The sequence below is a fragment of the Aotus nancymaae genome, unplaced genomic scaffold (genome assembly GCF_030222135.1).
Source record: "Aotus nancymaae isolate 86718 unplaced genomic scaffold, 86718_ANA_hifiasm-v0.15.2.pri h1tg000025l, whole genome shotgun sequence".
Taxonomy (NCBI): domain Eukaryota; kingdom Metazoa; phylum Chordata; class Mammalia; order Primates; family Aotidae; genus Aotus; species Aotus nancymaae.
Window position 1 is genome coordinate 23,345,381 of NW_026988438.1, and position 19,787 is coordinate 23,365,167.

A 19,787-nucleotide genomic window follows, 5' to 3' on the forward strand; every position below is an offset into this window, starting at 1 on the left:
ACTTACTATCGAACAGTACAGGTGGAGGAAAGCTCTTTGTATTATAATTGCAACTTTTCTGTAGGTGTGAGATTGTTTCAAAATAAAACAAAATTATGTGTTTGAAAAATAATCCTCATCCTCTTTTCCAAACACATATGATTACTGGAGTTACCTTAGGTGATAACAGCCCTGGGAATTGATATCCACAGTGGCTACTCGGACCAACACTCCTATAAGCAAGACTATTCCATTCTTAGTAGGAAGGGAGGCTCAGTTGAGTACAGAGCCTTCTGAGTTTGGACCGGAGGCATTTCAAAGTAGCCTCTTCTTGGTCTCTACTCATAAGCACAGGCTTAGGTGAAAAAGAGAAGGAAGAAAAAGAACTTCGACTTAATGTATCTATACAATGGGACAGGTTGAGAAAAATTTTAAAACCTGTGTCAAGTTCATTGCATTATGGTAAATCAGCCTGATAAAATAAAAGTACAATTGGTACCTTCAGGGTATCATTTAATCCTACCTGTACCTAGCATTCAAGAAAAGAAATCCTAAAAATGATTCAGTATCAACATTGTAGGCATCATTTAAATTAAATTAAAAGATGAAAAAAACAGAGGTTCTGCATTGTTGAAGACCTTATTGGAGTGAAGTCAGGATTAGAAGCCATGGTTGGCATTCCATCATGGTCTAACATGAATGCCCTTGCTCTCTCCACTACGGGGGACTGATTTTCTGTTAAAAAAAAAAAAAAAAAAAAAAGAAAAGGTAAATGCTATGCTCTTCTCCAAGAAATAATATGCTCTGTGAAAACTGAGAGGCAGACATGAATTAATCAGAATTTGAATAGGAATCCACTTGGTGTTCCATCTGTGAAATATTTTTCATCTTTTACAAATAAAAATCCTTAATAGAACATGTAGGATTGGTAATAAAATAGTCTTCCAAGACACCATCCCTATGTATATTGTTTTACTGCCTCTCTGCTCACTCTGCGTTAAGACCTTCATTGATTCCAACACCCAAGCCACCATTTTGTAAGCAAGAGCCATAAGTTACTGGTGGCCTGAGAGGGTTCATTCTGCATCAGCGTTGCTTCCCCTATAAAGTTCAACATGTTGCCTGAAATATGAAAATAATCTTGATTTCCTTCAGTCTTCCAGATAAATACTTGTGAATTTAATCAAGGAGTCGGAAAAGACAGTTGGAATCAGAAAACAAAATGGTATCAATTACTAATATTTCCCATTCTCTGATCAGACTTGTCTTATCTGAAGCTTGTAAAGTTGTTTAATCTTTTCCATCATCTCAGGGAAAAGAGAGCCTGGAAAGTCCTAATCATTCCACAGTAACTATCAATGGGATTTTCCATAACTATCTGGATGCAAAATGAAAATCTTAAGAAGTTGATCCAATTCTAAAATTTACTTCTCAACTTAATCATAAATATGAAGAGACAACTCATCCATATTTTCTTCAAATAACATCTGGTTGCTTGGCCAGACTGTTAATACCTGAAACAGTTTCTGAGTTTGTTCCAACAAATCTACACTTAAAGAGCTTAAAAATGTGCTTATGTGTTAAACATTCTTTTCCACATCTGACTTAGGGCCAGTGATGTGACTGTGAGAAGGAACCTTGCCAAGAACTCAGAAAGAAAGGGAATAAAATTGTCTTTTAGAAGTTAAACTGTGAAACCAGCACCTATTGGATTAGGGCATAGGAATGAGAAATCACCACAAAGGGAGAAAAAGTTGCTAGGCCAGCAATATTTGGATGTGACTCCACTAAAAGTATAAAACACACATCTAAAGGCGATATTAATCATTCATGGAGTCATGGAAGAAGGGTTATTCACACAGACTTGAGCAGTACTCACCAAGGCTCCATTCCGAGTGGAAGGGGTCAGGAGCAGCACAGCTGGGGTAGCACAGAACCAACACCAAGTCATTTCTATTGTGAAAATGAATGCATCACTTTGCCTTTGACTGATTACCATTAAACCTTGCCCTGGGCTGGCCTGCCTTATTCATGATGGAAAACTCCACATTGAGCATACATCCCAACCTAGGGCAGGCAGTCATTAGATGTTTGCTCAATGAATTTGCTCCAACTCTTTGCTCACAAATTCCTGATGATAATTTGGCTCCCCACATAGTTCTGACTACAGGGAGAGTATGACCTAGTCTTGTGGATTTGAGAATTCTGGTCTTCATGCCAGCGATAAAACTCATTGAAACAGTTTAGCAATTGAGTTTCCTTACTCTCAGGTTGCTCCCAAAGAAAGGGGCCTTGTGTGTATGTACTGCTTGATCAAGTTTCTGAGCCCAAAGGGCTTGCAGCAGGTCTCTGGGCTATGGTAACTTTACCAGGATGATGATGACAGTAGTAGTGATGGGGCCAACCTTGGCCATGAGTAGAGCATCCTGTGTGTACTATCAGACATTGTACTATACGCTTTATATACTTGAACTCATTTAATCCCCACAATGATCCAATAAATTAGGCACTATAAGTATTCCCATTTTGTAAACGAGGATACTGAGACTCAGAAAGCTTTAGTAACTTACCCAAAGACCCATATTCAGAGTCTGGATTCAGATCCAGATTTATCTGACTCTAAAGCCTAATTTTTTTAATTGTAAAAAAATACTACCTTTGGAGAGATAAACCCTTATCTTTCTCTTTGCCACACTCCTCTGCTTCAGCAGTGTGCTCTGGGCCACCCCAGTCCACCTTCAATATGACTATTCATCAAAGCACCACTACTGTACAAGTCTTCACATAAAGTTACATAGGGTACCAATGCACCCTTAATTAGAAGGGCACAAAGTCAAGCCCTGTTGCAAGGAACAGCAACACCAATCTACCCTATGCCATCAGTACCATTAGCTTCAGGAGCCAAAAACAGGGACCTCTTTAACTTTTTCCTCTCCCTCACCATGCCTGCCACAACCCATCCAATCATTTACATGTTCCTCAATTGAATCTCTTCAAAACTTCCCTGATGCATTCACTTGCCCCGTGCTCACCATTCTCATTGCTACTACCCATCTCTCACCTGGACCACTACGAAAATCTCCAAGGTTGTGTTTATGCTTCTACTCTTGCTCCACGTTGCTCCATTTTGTGTCCACATCTTGGGAATGCATCCTTAAGGACACATTCAGGGATCTTTGTGTAATCTAATCATGAATTCCACAGTTTAAAACTCCTTCAGTATGACCCCTCGCCATATCCTGTGCTTCAGCCCTCTTAGTGAGTGGTCTGCGGATTTTGGGATTTACTCAGCTCTATACACTCTAGGATGGCACACACACACCCAGCACAGATACACCTACATCACCCTAGACCAGCATTCTCTCCACGTCTCCCTGGGCAGCCTGTACAGGTGTTTTAGAACTCACTCTCATTTTAGCTCCTCTAAGAATCCTGGGTTAGGTGCCCAACTGAGGTCTTCTCATCACACCCCCATCTCACCCCTCATACCACTGTATGGGATTTTTTAATTATTATTTATGTGACTTCACTTCAGACTCTGACCTACCTGAAAGCCAGGACCCACTTTATTTTTACACAGTGCCTAACATGAACAAATACTTGTTAAGCAAATGAATGAATGTGAATCTGGTATACCATAGGCATCAGAATCCACCCAGCTTCAAGTATCAGCTATGTGATCTTAAGTAAGTTGCTTAATCTCCCTAGTCCTCAGAGTCACTGTCTGTAAAATGGAGATCATAAAATCTATACTTTCAAGTTATTGCACGCTTTAAACTAAATCACATAATATGGGTGAAATCCTAGGTGTCATGCCTCATATATAATAAGTATTCAACTGATGGTTGTTATTATTATTGCTGTGCCCTTCAAGACTCAACTGAAAACATTCACATTCTTGAAAGACTTTGCATCAGTTCCCAGTCCACCATGATGACTGTGCTGCTCCATGCTACATTTCATAATGTATTATTTTGCACCCTTGAATATATTGTTTGAAAGGGTCTGCCTTTTCAATACTTTCTTCAGGTCACCTAATACTTTAACAAATGTTTTTAGATGAAATGATATTATCAAGTTCAGTTTTGTTCTATAAACTAATGGTGCCTTTTTGCTATAGATCTTACAGTCCCCTGGAGCTTTAAACCAGGGAAATTCATTTTGCAACTCCTAATGATGCAAATACCATAAAGAGAGGCCAGTGAAAGGAACACGCTTAGGAGGAATGGCAGGGCTCTGGAAGGGAGACAGGTGGTGATCTCAAATTAGAAATCAGGTCTTAAAGGGACCACAAGCAAGATGAGGTTTCAAAAAAAGGGTGTCCTTTGTTACAATAGATGTGAAAAGGTGAATAGTCAGACTAGTGCTTAAAAGAAACTTACAGCTTTGCCCCTGTAAGGAATACGGTGCAGTCATTAAAAATAGGAGACCAGCTAATAAAATGGCAAATAAGAACATGTAAGAGACGATGTTGAGTTTAAATATATTCAGATAATATAAGGCTTTTGATCATAGTATGTAAAATTTACTTTAAAATAAAGAAAAAATCTAAAGGGAGTAGACCAAAATTTTAATAGCTGTAACACGTGGATAAGTTTGTGGGTGAAATTTCTTTTATCAATTTCCCACACCGTTTGTAGTCTTGCCATATTCTTTTAAAATGTAAAAAATATTTCTTAGAAAATAGATAATCTGCGTGCCTCTCTCGCAGATGGCTCCAGAAAGAAATGAGATAGTGCAGAAGACACGCCCTAGACTGCAGGGGGCTCCATGAGCCCAGAGCCTGACTCAGCAGCGTGCGAAAAGGGGCGAACCTGGGCACGGGGCGCCCTGCAGCTCGATCCCGCCCCGGATGGGTCCCTTCTTTCCCTGCCACCGCCTCGCTGGGCGTTACTGAGCCCCCGCCAGCAGACCACCCTCGGTGGGCGCAGCGCCCCTCCCAGCCCCCGACCATGCTGTCCCCAAGCGACCCTCCTGGCGAAGAATCCCTCCGGGAGAAGGGAGGAGCCGCAAGGGGCCGGAAAGAGAGTTCCAGGACGCAGGCCCCTGCGACTTCGCCCTTCCTGGTCCCGCGCGGCCCCCCACCCCCGCCCTTGCGGGCCGGTGCTCAGTACCTCTTGCAGGGGATCAGCGCCTTCCTCTCGTCCAGCACTCGCACGCGCTGGTTGAGCCCGTCGTAGGAGAGCAGGGCGCGGCTGTTGCGCCCGCTGCTTTGCTGGTACACAACCTGGCGCCCCTCCCACTGCTGCGGCGCCTGGCAAGGGCGCGGGGCTCCCGGGGAACCCACCGCCCCCAGGCCGCTCAGGGTCCAGGCCCAGAGGCAGCCCAGCAGCCAGGCGCCCAGGGCGCCCCGAACGGTGCGGAGGGAAGCGCGTCCTGGCATCGCGGTCGACCTTCCCCCCAGAGAGCGAGCCGGAGCCCAAGGGGGCGCTGAGGCGTCCGGGCGCAGAGTGGCTCCCGCCAGCTCCCTCCGCACTGTGCCGGGAGTGCGGTCTGGACCAAAGTGCTTCCGGCCACCGCGGTGGCCTCTGCCGCTGTTGAGATCAGGACGCGCGAGTCCCGGGAGTCGGGACCAGGGCCCTGGGAAGCCTCCAGTGAATCGCGCGGGAGCTATTTCTGCCTGGGCCACTGCCTGCTGCCGCTTCGGTTTTCACTGCTCACTGCTGCCAACAGGAAATGCAGTGGCAGTGGTGCCACTAGCATCCTAGGAGGCATCCTGTTTTAAGAGGGGGATGGGGGAGACTGTGCTAAGAAGTGTGTTTCTCCACTAAGTTCAGCGTTCAACAGGTAATCACACACTGAGGGGCAATTTCAAAGTCAAGATCGGAAAAGCAGAGCTGCTGCATTTACTGTGCCCTCACGTACACTGCCCCTGGACAAAACTGCAAACTTCTTCCACTAAATTAAAAGTAGAAAGATGGGTCTTTTCCTGAAGAAATGATACTAGCTATTCATGATGGCTGCTTCTCTCACCCCATTCCCAGTGAAGAGTCTAGGAGACTAGTGGACAGCCCCTTGCATTGGGCCTAGGACTCATGGGCGTTGCCTCAAGGTCACGTTGCAGTGAGACTGCTCCTCCCATCGCCTGGCAATACCACCAGTCGAGTGGTTTGGGTGTCTGGGGAGTTTAGCTTCTTCAAGAACAAGGTTAATTGGGCTTACATTTATGTAATGTTAGGACTTACAATATGGAATGAGTGGGGCTCACACATCTGTATTCCCAGCTACTCAGGAGGCTGAAGTGGGAGGATAGGCTTGGTAGTTACGGGTTGCAGTGAACTGTGATTATGCCACTACACTCCATTCAGCCTGGATGACACAGTGAGACCCTGTCTCCAAAAATATAATAATAAAATATGAAATCGAGAAAAAAGAAAGCAACTAAAAAAATGTATGGCGTCTTTCCATTTAAACTGCATTTCAAGGATGATTAAGATTGAGCCAGGTGAAAGTGGGAGATAACATTCCTGAATGAAGGACATGAAGACAAGACAAAATGGGAATAATGCTGGGGTTCACAGACAAGGCAGAGGAGTACTCTGAAGCCATAGAACTCATTTTAAGGATTTTGTCATTAATACTGAGGACCTTGGGAACTGTCAATCAATGTAAAGCTAGGGAGGGGCATCATTGGGCATAAGCCTTGGAAAGCCCACTTAGGCAACAGAAGGGATAAGGTCAAAGGGAAGGCAGGGAGAGGAAGAAGCTACTGTTATAATCCTGGAAAGAGATGATTCTCACTCAGCTAAGGCAGTGGGAGTGGGCATGGAGAGGGTGGAAGACAGTTGGGAGCTGTAGAGGAGCATTTCAACTCAGAGGGAGAGGTTTCTGGTTTGGACCACTGGGAGTCCAGTCCTGAGTGAGGAGAGACAATCAGTTCATTTTAGGATTGGTTGATTTTGGGCTGGCTGTGGAATATTCAGCTGGAAATATTCAAAAGACAGCTGGATAAATACTTCCAGAAACCGGCAGAGCTTTTGGATTAGGAAGCCATGGATACATAGGTGGTAACTGAAGCTAAAGAGCAGAACAGTGATTTCTGTAGCAGTTCCTCACTCCCCCACTCCACCCAGCAAAGAAACGTCTGGCAATATCTGGAGACATTTTTGATGGTCACAATGCAGATAGGGAGGAGGCTGCTGCTGGCATTTTGTAGGCGGAGGCTAAGGATGCTACTAAACTTCCTCTAATGCACAGTACAGCCACCTTTCCCCATCCAAATGAAGAATTATCTGCCCCAAATGTCAAAAGTGCTGGGGTTGAGAAAGCCTGGAGTTCAGGGGAGTGCTGAGCGTGAGAAGAAGGATTAGGATGGAGCCCTAGAGAGCTCCAGACATTTAAAGGATGGGCAGAGAACAGGCACTTGAGGAGACCAAAAGGAGTCACTGGAGAGAAGCCACCAAACGAGGCAACTTTCTGAGCCTTGTTAAATAAATCTAAGGCACAGAGAGAATGGACTGAATGCTGAAGTAGAGTGTTCTAGAATCACAGCCTCCCTGGAGGGCATGAAGAGGAGGAATAGTTGACAGATTCTCCTGATGCATCCTTCCCTGCTGCCCTCTCTCTGTAGAAGCACTAGAGACACTACCAATGGGCCAAATGGGGCAGGCACAGAGCTTTTGGAAGAAGGGCTTTTCATTTCCTATTACCTTTTCTTTTTCTTTCTTTTTTTTTTGAGATGGAGTCTCACTCTGTTGCCAGGCTGGAGTGCAGTGGTGTGATCTTGGCTCACTGCAACCTCCACATCCCAGGTTCAAGCGATTCTCCTGCCTCAGCCTCCCCAGTAGCTGGGATTACAAGTGTTGCCACCACACCCAGCTAATTTTTGTACTTTTAGTAGAGTTGGGGTTTCACCATGTTGACCAGGATGGTCTCGATCTCCTGACCTCGTGATCCACCCACCTCGGCCTCCCAAAGTGCTGGGATTACAGGCATGAGCCACCGTGCCCAGTGTCCTCTTACCTTTTCTTAAAGGGAATGCCTCAGAAAACATCAGAGAAGCCCATGAGACTCTGTGACTTGGCACTTACATAGTTAAACAGATGCAGCATGTTCAAGCTGGCTGCAGAAATTTGAAGTGCGTGTTAAATTCAAGTTAAACTGTATTTTTAAAGATTAACATTCAAAGAACATGTTTCCATATTGCTGATGCCCTAGAAATTAGCATACAGCAGAAGTCTTACCACCTGAAGATTGATATACACTTAAAACAATAAAACCTCCCTTTTCTGTGGATAGCTGAGCCAGAAATTGGAATTACTACCTCTTCTTAATGCAAATAAGATAAAAGAGCAAAGCATACATACTTGCATTCCATAGTACACAGCTTCTTATTCAACTCAAGCAACAGTCTCTGAGCACATCAAAAACCAAGATTTTAGGCTGCTAAGGTGGAAATCCTTTGGTATGAAGGGTTAGAGCAGGGGAGACCTTTCAGACTGTAGTGCCAGGTGTTTTCTCCGGGTTTCCAATAATGCCGAAGAAGGGAACAGGGAGTTAGAAGGAAGAGGGAATGTCCGAAGACATTTCTCAAGCTGGAAGATGCTAGCACACCTTACTCCAGCTCTGTTAAGTTTCTGGAGCAGAAACAAACCAAGTGCTATACTGGAAAAATGTCAGCCCAAAGTGTCTACTAGCAACAACAAACCACACTCCACACAACGAAGGGCGGAGTGGGGGTGACTTATACGACGTGTCCCTCCTGTTCCGACATCCACTGCACTCTCCCTGCCCCGCAGGACAGTGTCCCAATTGTCCTCAGCACTCCTCCTGCCACCTACTGGAGAAAGCAAATATGTTTCAGAATTAGAGGGCAGCAGAAGTTCCCATTTCCCCCCAGCTCTATACTTGGGAAAACTCTAAGGCAGAGGGAGCAAAGCTCAGTTTTCATTCCAAAGACTGTCTTTCTCTCTTGAAATTCTCTCCTGCACCCTCTCGTATCCGGTGTCGAAAACAACTGCCAGAGGTTCTTTTTCTTGGTCCGAAGAAAAAAGACTGGCCAGACGAAAAAGGAGGAACTTTCGGGGGAAAGCAGGCTTCCAGCCCTGGGCTGCAGCCCGGAGGGGATGATGTCACCGCTTCTGCATCGAGGGGCCTAGGGGTGGGGCGGCCGAGGGGGAGCCCGCGCCGCGCCTGCAGCTGCCAAGGGAGCGTTCTGAGCCCACGTCAGGGGTGGTGTCGGGATAAATAGGGTCCCGCAATGGCCGTGGCTGGCTGCACTCCGAAAGTGCGGAGTCCGGGACTGGAGCTGCCCGGGCGGGTTAGCGCCCCGAAGGCTGAGAGCTGGCCCTGCTCGTGCCTTGTGTGCCGGACGGCCGAGATCCACAGCCGGACCCCGCGGCCCCGCTTTGCTACCCACTAGAGTTTGGGGGAAGAAACTCTCTTGCGCCCCGGAGAACTTCCTCCTCGGGGAAGGGACAGAGAGAGACGAGGGTGGCAGGAAGAGAAGGGCGCTTTCTGTCTGCCGGGGTCGTAGCGCGGGAGGGCAGTGCCATGTTCCTCTCCATCCTGGTGGCGCTGTGCCTGTGGCTGCGCCTGGCGCTGGGCGTGCGCGGCGCGCCTTGCGAGGCGGTGCGCATCCCCATGTGCCGGCACATGCCCTGGAACATCACGCGGATGCCCAACCACCTGCACCACAGCACGCAGGAGAACGCCATCCTGGCCATCGAGCAGTACGAGGAGCTGGTGGACGTGAACTGCAGCGCCGTGCTGCGCTTCTTCCTCTGTGCCATGTACGCGCCCATCTGCACCCTGGAGTTCCTGCACGACCCCATCAAGCCGTGCAAGTCGGTGTGCCAACGCGCGCGCGACGACTGCGAGCCCCTCATGAAGATGTACAACCACAGCTGGCCCGAGAGCCTGGCCTGCGATGAGCTGCCTGTCTATGACCGTGGCGTGTGCATCTCGCCTGAAGCCATCGTCACGGACCTCCCGGAGGGTGAGGACTGAGGAAGGATGGAGGGAGGCAAGGAGGCTCCCGGGGCCGGGGCTGCCACTTGACTGGATGGCCACACCTAAGGCTGTCAGGGGCTTCTGAGGCTTGTAGGAGGTGGGAAGGAGTGGGGGAAACATTTCCTTCAGAAAAAGTCTTGTTTCTCCATAGGACTTTTAGGAGCTAGCAAAGAGCACTGCACCCCATAAAGAAAAAAAAAAAAGATTTTGCTTACAAACGGAGCCGTCGACAATGTTTGCATTTATAGCAATAACAGAAATGATCATAGCCGTGAACAGGTGTTGCTATGTGTCTGAAAAAGTGTTAAATACATTACACGTTATTAACTCATTTAATGCCCAAAGTAATCTCACCAGGCAGGTGCCGATACTTGCTCCATTTAGTGCTACTTCTGAAAAGGTTTTTGTTGTTATTGTTTTTTTCTGAAAAAGCAGCAGTAGTCATTGCTTCCCACCAGGAGTGAGATTTGTAATTGCAGTTGCCCTGGAAAATTGTGAGGTCTGTTTCATGGTCATTGACCTGGAGCCAACTACTGTGGCATTTTAGTTAACCCGATCTCTGCTTCCACTTCCTTCCTTTCTCTTTGGTCATTTGACTGCTTTTCAAGGAAGAAGAGGTTTAAATTCACTTCTTAAAATGAAACGTAGGAATATTTTTGCATTCTTTTATCCATGCATCCTCTGACCCAGGTTACCCTACATTTAAAGAGACTATGATATTGTTGTGCTGGAATCTCTGAAGTTATACCTCAGAGCATGGCCCTACACATGAAGGAGGAGTGGTTAAGTGAATGGAGTAAATTGAAACTCCTCTCTAATTCAGAGTTTTAGAAAAGAATATATTTGTTGTTTAAATTTTATAACTAATAGAGGGTTATGCTTGGTTTTGGTTAATACCTCTGAACTGTTTCTGCACTGCAAGACATGAGGTGAGCATTTGGAAATACACTGGTTATTTTGATTAACATAAACTGTCAACTTTGAAAATCAACATTTTCATGTGACTATAGGAGAGAGTGATGTGATTTATTCACTTTGGCTGTATATACCAGTGAGGTTAAATGGATGTACATTCACATCAGGTTGTGCTTGGATAGGCAAATATTCGCCCAAAGGACTTCTTTCCTAAGCCCTGGATTCATTATGAAAGCAGAAGTCAACAATCACATGCCATTTTTACTATTAAGTACTATTCTTTTGTGATACTGTTAGTTGATATCTTCAGAGGGCTCCTTATTCCAGCTGGGTGAACAGACCAAATAACCAGCCACGCCCATATGGCCCTGTTTGTGTTTCAGATGTTAAGTGGATAGACATCACGCCAGACATGATGGTACAGGAAAGGCCTCTTGACGTTGACTGTAAACGCCTAAGCCCCGGTGAGTTCTTTCTTCATAGAGTTTCCCTCTACTTCTCCTCCCTAGAGTGATTTCTGTACTCTTTCCAACTTTCTGCCTCTCTTTTGCCTTTTTTTAGATCGATGCAAGTGTAAAAAGGTGAAGCCAACTTTGGCAACATATCTCAGTAAAAACTACAGCTATGGTAAGTCGTCTGTTAAAGCCATTTACTTTTGAGACTCGGTTCATCACAAAGCTGGAATCTCAATAAGGTTGTTCTCACTAAAGCTACTCATAGAGTAAAGAAAACAAAAAGTCGACTATTTTTCCAGTTAATTATGGGGATTCTATTAATACATGGCACAATAACAACTACAAAATATCTTGCTTTTCTGGACAAATCAAGTGAAAACAAAGGAAATGACCCAGGTGATAATAATTACATGCATCAGATTAAAAGTCTGACATCTTGATCCTCCTTGCCTTGATAAAAAGTGCTGCTCAGCCCAGATGGCACACCCCACCTGCCCTCTTCCTGCGGGAAGAATGGGAGAATGATCCATGGATCTGATTATCTGAGGGTCAGGGAATTAAGGCCCATAGGCCCAGAGAATTAAGATTTGCCTGCATATCCTTTTACTTGTGAACAGCTACAAATATTTAACATTTCAAAGAAAGTTGGAGAAAAAATGTTAATCACAAAATCCTTTGGCTAAACTATTGAAATAGTTTAAATGCCCTCCTCTCTCGTACTTGAAAGAACCATTCGATTTTGTCTTCCAAGAATATGTCAATCAATCATGAATTTTTTTTTTTGAGACAGAGTCTTGCTCTGCTGTATGCAGCGGTGCAATCCCGGCTCACTGCAACCTCTGCCTCCCAGGCTCAAGCCATTCTCCTGCCTCAACCTCCTGAGTAGCTGGGATTACAGGCATCACCACTATGTCCAGCTAATTTTTGTATTCTTGGTAGAGATGGGGTTTCACCATGTTGGCCAGGATGGTCTTGAACCCCTGACCTCTGGTGATCCGCCTGCCTCGGCCTCCCAAAGTGCTGGGATTACAGGCATGAACCACCATGCACGGCCTGAAATGTTTTAAGTAATTTTAATTTCACTATTGTCATCTGAAAGTAAATTGAATAAAATATTTTCTTTTTAAATTTGTTTTTTTTTTAATGTCTGTTTGGGCTGGCTACTTTATATTTCATTGCATTTCTTAAATTATTTCTGCTGAAATAACATAAAGTGGTTTTGGGGAAAATGCTTATTTTGTTTGCTGACTTAGCTTTCATATTGCAGATTGAAATTTTATATCAGTAAGAAACTTTGGATATATATCAGACATGAAAGTAGGAGGATCACAGCAATATAAATACCTGAAAAAATAAGCTCTTACAAAGCTATTAGATTTAAGAATCATATGTAGTCAACGTGGATTGTTCAACTACAAAAAGTAATTTATCTTTTCCAGTAGCTTTTTTTCTTAAAGCCTGATCTATGTAGATACCATCCTAATCTGATTTACTTAGTCCCTCATCTGCCAAGATCCAGGCTCAAATACTAATCTGAGTTTCACGTCACGTCGCTCTCTGCAGTGTTATGGTCTTGGAACAACTTTGATGATGAAATCATTTTGCATTCAAGTCCTTTGGTGTATTCATAAACTGGTTTCCTGAAATGGAATTCATGACAGACTCATGTTAGGCTGATTACAACTCTATGGGAGTCAGTAATTGCAAGAGACCACCGAAACCAGCATTTAAAACTTGGTCAGAGACAGAGGCATCTATAAGAGTTCCGTCTCTGCTCATAATGGGTCTACTTTGTCAGTCTGTGAAATTGAAAGATTGAGAACGGTAGTCCCCAGAGACTCCCTCCAGTTCAAAAATGTTATGACTAATAACTATCTCTATAAAACAGAAGAAGCTCAAGCATCAGATGGATGATTGAAGAGATGCAAACTGTAAGATGACTTCTAAATCTGAAAATATATAATCCTCACTTCAAATTACCACAAGGAAGAATACAAACAAATAAATGTTTCTGTGAATTTTTTACTGACCTAAAGGCAGAGCCAGACTAAAACCTACTTTTCAGCTTGCTTTCCCATCTCGCAGTATACTCCAGAACATTTAAGACAATCTTGACAATATAGGACGCCATCCATTTAGCATATGACTGTGGGCTTTTTGCCTACACTCAGGCCACTTGGACATAACCATAATTACAGGATGGATTCTTTAAGAGAGGCTCAGAAGTTGGCATGAATACACCATCCCTAGTTTTTCCCCAAAACCTTCAATAACACTTTTATCTATTTTTAAATTGCAGTTATTCATGCCAAAATAAAAGCTGTGCAGAGGAGTGGCTGCAATGAAGTCACGACGGTGGTGGATGTAAAAGAGATCTTCAAGTCCTCATCACCCATCCCTCGAACCCAAGTGCCACTCATTACGAATTCTTCTTGTCAGTGTCCACATATCCTGCCCCATCAAGATGTGCTCATCATGTGTTATGAGTGGCGCTCAAGGTAGGCACAAAGAGGCAGAAGGAACTGTCTGCATGCTGCTTAGAAAAACCTCAATCTCAATTAGCAGCCATGGTTTAAATATGTAACAAAAATATGCCAGTGGCTCTCTCTCTCTTTTTAAAATAGTTTACCAGATGCCTCTGTTTGAATAGCATGTATTCTAAATATCAATTAATTCCTCATAGAACAAAGGAAAAATCAAACTGTGCGTATTTGAATAGAGTCTTTAAAAATCAATTTTAAAATTTATTAAGTGATTTCAAATTTCATAGGCAAGTCAATTATTTTAAGGAAGAACAATTCTTTTCCAATCTTTCAGACAATTTTAGAGTGGCAAATACTGAATTTTTAAGGCCTCTTTAATAGCATACAGATCAAGTAAATAGGCATTTGAGAGTATAGTTCCCCATGTTTTCCATATAACACATCATAATATTTGTTTGATAAAGTATTGCACAAACACACACACACGCATACACACAAACTTTAAGGTGATTTCTGAATCGAATATGTGATTCTTAATTCAAATCATAAGGCAAAGTATAAACAAATAAATATATGCTTCACACACACTCATATAGATACACACAAATTCTAGCAGGGTGTGTTTGTCTCCCTGGCCTCTCTTTCCTTCTCATTATTTTAGGTATTGGTACATTCTTTGTACTATAAAGTCAAACTCTTGAGCCCAGCCTCCATGTTGGGTCCCGTAAGTTGACGCAGTATACTTCTCCAGCAAAATCACTCATTTTTACTTAACAAGGCATCCCTCTCATTCTCTGTTGTTAATGCTCATCTCTTTCTCCTAGATATAGCCCAAGACTCTATTCCTCTAAAAAGAAACCACAAACATCTTTGGGAACTAACCTCACTTTTCTGTATCCTCTCAGTACTTGGGTACCCTCCTTACACCATGTATATCACCTTGTGTTCTTGGCTTTAAAGCCAGACTCTGCTTATGTCTTGTCTCCCTAAAGAAGCAATCAGTGATTCTGGACTCATCTCTACCAAGGTGTTTGCATCTGCTGCAGTGCTAGAGATGGAAGTTGGGGATGTCAGGTTGCTAGTCATTACATTCTATCTGGAGAGATGCATGAACTATAACCCATCCCAGCAAAAATATTTTTGGATGATTGGTATTTATGTCCTCACAAGTGATCCTAATAAATTGGTAAGGATATAGAAAAATGATTGTGAAAATAAGAGAGGAAATCTGCCTCATGAGAACTGCAAAACTGGTATAAAGCTACACGTGTTAAAGCCATGTGATACAATAGTAGATGTAAAGATAAGTGAAACAGGAAAAACTCTAGAAACAGATTTTAATGTATAAAATATAGCTTTTCGTTATGAAGGAAATATGACAAATCAATAGAAAATGAATATATTACTTGAAAAATGTTGAAAATATTCTTATTTGTAAAAATAAAATTTTTAACTTTATACTATACTATAAAATAAATTTCAAATGGATTAAAAAGATAAATATTCTAAGAACTTTTAAAAAGGATAAAATTTGGTGAGCACGTTATATCTGAAAAGCAAAGTAATCGGTAAACATAAAAGTAATGTAAGAAATTACAAGGAAACATATCAATACACACATTTGACCACATAATATTGTACACATAAAAATCACAAATAATGATACAAAGGCAAATAAAAATTGAGAAAAATACTTGCAACAGATATGAAAAAATAATAATCATACTCTATAGAGTTCATAAAATTAATATTTAAACATTGAGACCATGATATAGAAATATATGTATATAAATTTATATAGAGAAGTTCCAGAATACAAATAGTAGGTAAACATTTAAAAAATTATCTCCTTAATTCAAAATCCAAATAAAAACAAGATTTCATTTTCACCTAATTCTTAATGTTAGTGAACTGGATGAAAGCGCAACCATTTTGAAAACAACTTGGCACTATTCATTTAAAACCTTTTTTAAAAATAGAGGCCCTTTGACTCAGTTATTCTATTTTAAAAATCTGTCTTAAGGAAATAATAAACTTGTGCACACTACTGTATATAGAGTTATTCAATGCAACACTGGTAATCATAGCTAAGCAAAAAAGGAGTTTAGCAATAAAGACATGGCTAGATATAGTATGGCTATCCATATTCATATTATTGTTATATTTTTGAATTATTCTAATTACATCAGAAAATGTATATAATATAATGACAAAAGGAAATTTGCAGATGATCTAAATACATAATGTGATCTACAAATAAATATTGTTACAAGGAGGAATGAAAGAAAACAACAATAAAATATAAACGGTGGATATGTGGATTATGAGGTAAAGGATTATTGAATAATTTTTTTTTACAATTTCTGTATTTTTAGCTTTTTACTTTTGTAATAAAAAGCTGCTTATTAAGATAATTTTTTTTCAGGATGATGCTTCTTGAAAATTGCTTAGTTGAAAAATGGAGAGATCAGCTTAGTAAAAGATCCATAGTAAGTATCGTGAGCAACACTGTGAAGAAGGATGTAAATGCGTGTAAAGGATTTTTTTAGAATTTGGGAATTCTTCCCATTCTCTCAACTCCAAGCTCTCACAAGAGCCAGCAATAGCAACAGGATTTGTCTTTTGAATAGGCAGTTAAGAGTGTAGCTATTCTCACTCAGAATTTTTACTGGGAAACTATCATTCTACTTCAAAGGTGATTTAGTTGTGTTCAATACTAATGTGCTGGTTATTTCCAAATTAAATGAACTTTTTGCTTTTTAATTACATTTAATTGTTTTAGCGAACCATGAAATACTTAAGCAAACTTAATATCCATTGAGATTAAAACTGACATATATTTGAAGGGGTGGGAATGCCTAGTTCTAAAACTTACCCTATCACTATACATAGCAGAATCTTTTCCTGTGTTTATAATAATTTAAGACTTTTGTCAAAAATTGTATGCAAAAAGTAATCGTTTTGCTGTCAAATCTATGATTTTTGTGGTAACATCATAGAAATATTGGTAATTCAATTAGAGGAGTTAGAATAATTTTTTTGCCCAGAGATGTGAAATTATACCAATCTAAAGACATCAGGTAATTGGTGTGAAATTTTTAAAGCATCCCTTCTCTGCAAAATATTTTCATATATATATTCAGAAGAATTTGTGTTTACAGGTTCACAAAACATATTGCTATTGTCTATGCTCTCTTAGTTTGCACCAATAAAAAGTCCCAGGCAAGAGAAAAGTATGTATTAATGACTGAGTTATGGAGAATGTAGTTAGAACACAGCCTCCCCTAGTCAGTGTACTTCTGAATAAGAGAACCAAACACTATTGTGCTAAATCAGAGCTAAAAACTCATGAGCTTATCAGGAGCATGCTTAGCTCTATTAGAGAGAAAATTCTAGCAGGATTGGTTATCTGGTTTCCATGACTATAGTAGATTAGAAGCATCAATACAGAAGGCAAGCAGACCTTGAGAACCTGGGCTTGCCAAGAGGAAAGCTTTCAGTAATTATAGCTGTGGGGACCATTTACTTTTGCAGCACATTTTCCAATATACTTCAGTAAGAATTTGAAAATATCACCACATGATAGCAACATACAGTAATGAGTTTATTATTTTAGAATAGACTAAAATTGTGTCGTAGCACAGTGGGGACGATGTTTTTCTTTTCATTGCCTTCCTAGTGCCTAGAATAATACCCAGCTAATGACTGCGCTCAATCATTTAGATGAATGAAATATAATCTAACCAAGCAAGGACATCTGTGTTAATATAAAGCAGTGTCAATTCAGGTGGACTCACTTTTTTATTGTTCCTTACCTGAGCCATTTAAAGAATAATTTTTTTGCTACCAGAGAAACTTGATTTTTCAGAATGACTCGTTTCCCAGTGGTTCTGGATAGCTAGCACGTTAGTGGATGACTAGGTGTAGAAGGGGCCTCTGTCTTCCTTTGGATGTGGAAGAATGAAGTGAACAAACCCCTGACTTCCCAGTGACATGGGGTAAACTAATGCTAGTAACCATGAAATAAGAGCCCTTTTCAAGGCTTTGCACTGTAGGAATGTCGCATTATGGTGCTAGTGGTCAAAAGTGCATGCATGAGGGCCTCGGGCTCTGGAGTCGGAGTGGGTGAATATGAATTCTGGCTCTGACATTTACCAGCTCTGTGGCCTGCAAATAACCTCTTTGTGCTTGTTTCCTGCCCTTGCCAGTGATGCCTATTTAGAAGGACTGTTGTTTCAATGAAATGAACGTATGTGAAAACTTCATCATACACTGAGCACTTTCTAAGTCACCTGGTATGATAAGTGCTTGATGTAGAGTTGCCATCATTAGGATATTATAGTGAAAAACTTGCCTTAATTCTAATACTGGCTGAACAGCATAAAGGGGTGAGATGATTTGATAGTCATGTTTACAAATTGCCTTCCAGCAGTGGGAGGAGAGGCTGCGGGAACAGCGGAGAACAATTCAGGACAAGAAGAAAACAGCTGGACGCACCAGTCGTAGTAATCCCCCGAAACCAAAGGGAAAGCCTCCTGCTCCCAAACCAGCCAGCCCCAAGAAGAACATTAAAACTAGGAATGCCCAGAAGAAAACAAATCTGAAAAGAGTGTGAGCTAACTAGTTTCCAAAACGAGACTTCTGACTTCCTTACAGGATAAGGCTGGGCATTGCTTGGGACAGCCTACGTAAGGCCATGCACCCCTTGCCCTAACAACTCACTGCAGTGCTCTTCATAGACACATCTTGCAGCATTTTTCTTAATGCTATGCTTCAGTTTTTCTTTGTAAGCCATCACAAGCCATAGTGGTAGGTTTGCCCTTTGGTATAGAAGATGAGTTAAAGCTGGAGGAAAAGGCTTATTGCATTCAGAGTAACCTGTGTGCATACTCTAGATCTCTGTGTGGGGAAAATAATGCTTTTTACAATTTGACCTAATATGTGCATTGTAAAATAAATGCCATATTTCAAACAAAACACGTATTTTTTTTACAATGTGTCTTATTTCTGTTTGACTTCTGTTGTTACAATGTTAATGATGTTTTAAAATGTAATAAAAAATATAGTGCTTCTAAGAAGGAAAGGTAGTAGAATGAATGTCTAAAAGATCTTTATGTGTTTATGGTCTGCAGAGGACTTTTGTGATGAAAGGGGATTTTTTGAAAAATCTAGAGAAGTAGCATATGGAAAATAATGACGTGTCTTTTTTACAGTGACTTCTGCTCTGTTTTTAGCTAGAAACTCTAAAAACTAAAATACTAATAAAGAAAAATAAATAAAAAAGAGAGGCAGACAATGTCTGATTCCTGTTTTCTGGTTGCCTGATTTCACGATCATGATGCTTCTTGTAAACACGCTCTTAAGTAGCCCTAGAAAGAGTCAGTTTGTCTGTACAATTAGGAGTTAGGTACTAATTAGTTGGCTAACACTCAAGTATTTTATACCCACAACAAGAGAGGTATGTCACTCATTTCACTTCCCAGGACATCCACACTGAGAATAATTTGACAAGTGTAAAAATGGCCTTCATGTGAATGCCAAAAATTTGTTTTCTTCATTTAAACATTTTCTTTGCCTAAATACGTGTGAGAGGAGTTAAATACAAATATACAGAGAGGAAAGTTGAGCTTTCATCTCTGAAATGAGAATTACTTGACAGTTGGGATACTTTAATCAGAAAAAAAGAACTTATCTGGTAGTATTTTATCAACAAATTTCATGCTTGTGGATAATTGGAGGCATTTATTTAAAAAACAATTTTATTGGCCTTTTGGTAACACAGTAAGCATGTATTCTTTATAAGGCATTCGATAAATGCAAAATGTCAAAAGGAAATAAAATCCTATCTAATCCTACTCTCTACTACCCAGAGGTAATTACTATTAGTATTTTGGCATATTATTCTCCAGGTGTTTCTTATGCACTTATAAAATGATTTGAACAGATAAAACTAGGAACCCACTATACACGTGTTTTATAACCTGCCTCCTTTGCTTGGCCCTTT

At 41.5% G+C, this 19,787-nt stretch overlaps 2 protein-coding genes across 2 annotated transcripts in view; one reads left to right on the forward strand and one right to left on the reverse strand.

The window, feature by feature from the left end:
• The window catches only part of EPDR1 (ependymin related 1), a 30,550-nt gene extending 24,603 nt beyond the window's left edge, over nucleotides 1–5,947 (reverse strand). The window contains 3 exon segments of the mRNA XM_012461261.2: nucleotides 5,094–5,378; nucleotides 5,380–5,616; nucleotides 5,618–5,947. Coding sequence (XP_012316684.2) covers nucleotides 5,094–5,378; nucleotides 5,380–5,616; nucleotides 5,618–5,694 — 599 coding nt within the window. The 5' untranslated portion in view covers nucleotides 5,695–5,947.
• Nucleotides 5,948–9,190: 3,243 nt separating this feature from the next.
• On the forward strand, nucleotides 9,191–19,086 carry SFRP4 (secreted frizzled related protein 4). Its single transcript, XM_012461263.2, has 6 exons — nucleotides 9,191–9,916; nucleotides 11,229–11,309; nucleotides 11,407–11,472; nucleotides 13,600–13,798; nucleotides 16,209–16,272; nucleotides 18,213–19,086. The coding sequence occupies exons 1-6, from the start codon at nucleotides 9,472–9,474 to the stop codon at nucleotides 18,396–18,398; spliced, it is 1,041 nt and encodes a 346-aa protein (XP_012316686.1). The 5' UTR covers nucleotides 9,191–9,471; the 3' UTR covers nucleotides 18,399–19,086.
• Nucleotides 19,087–19,787: the final 701 nt, after the last annotated feature.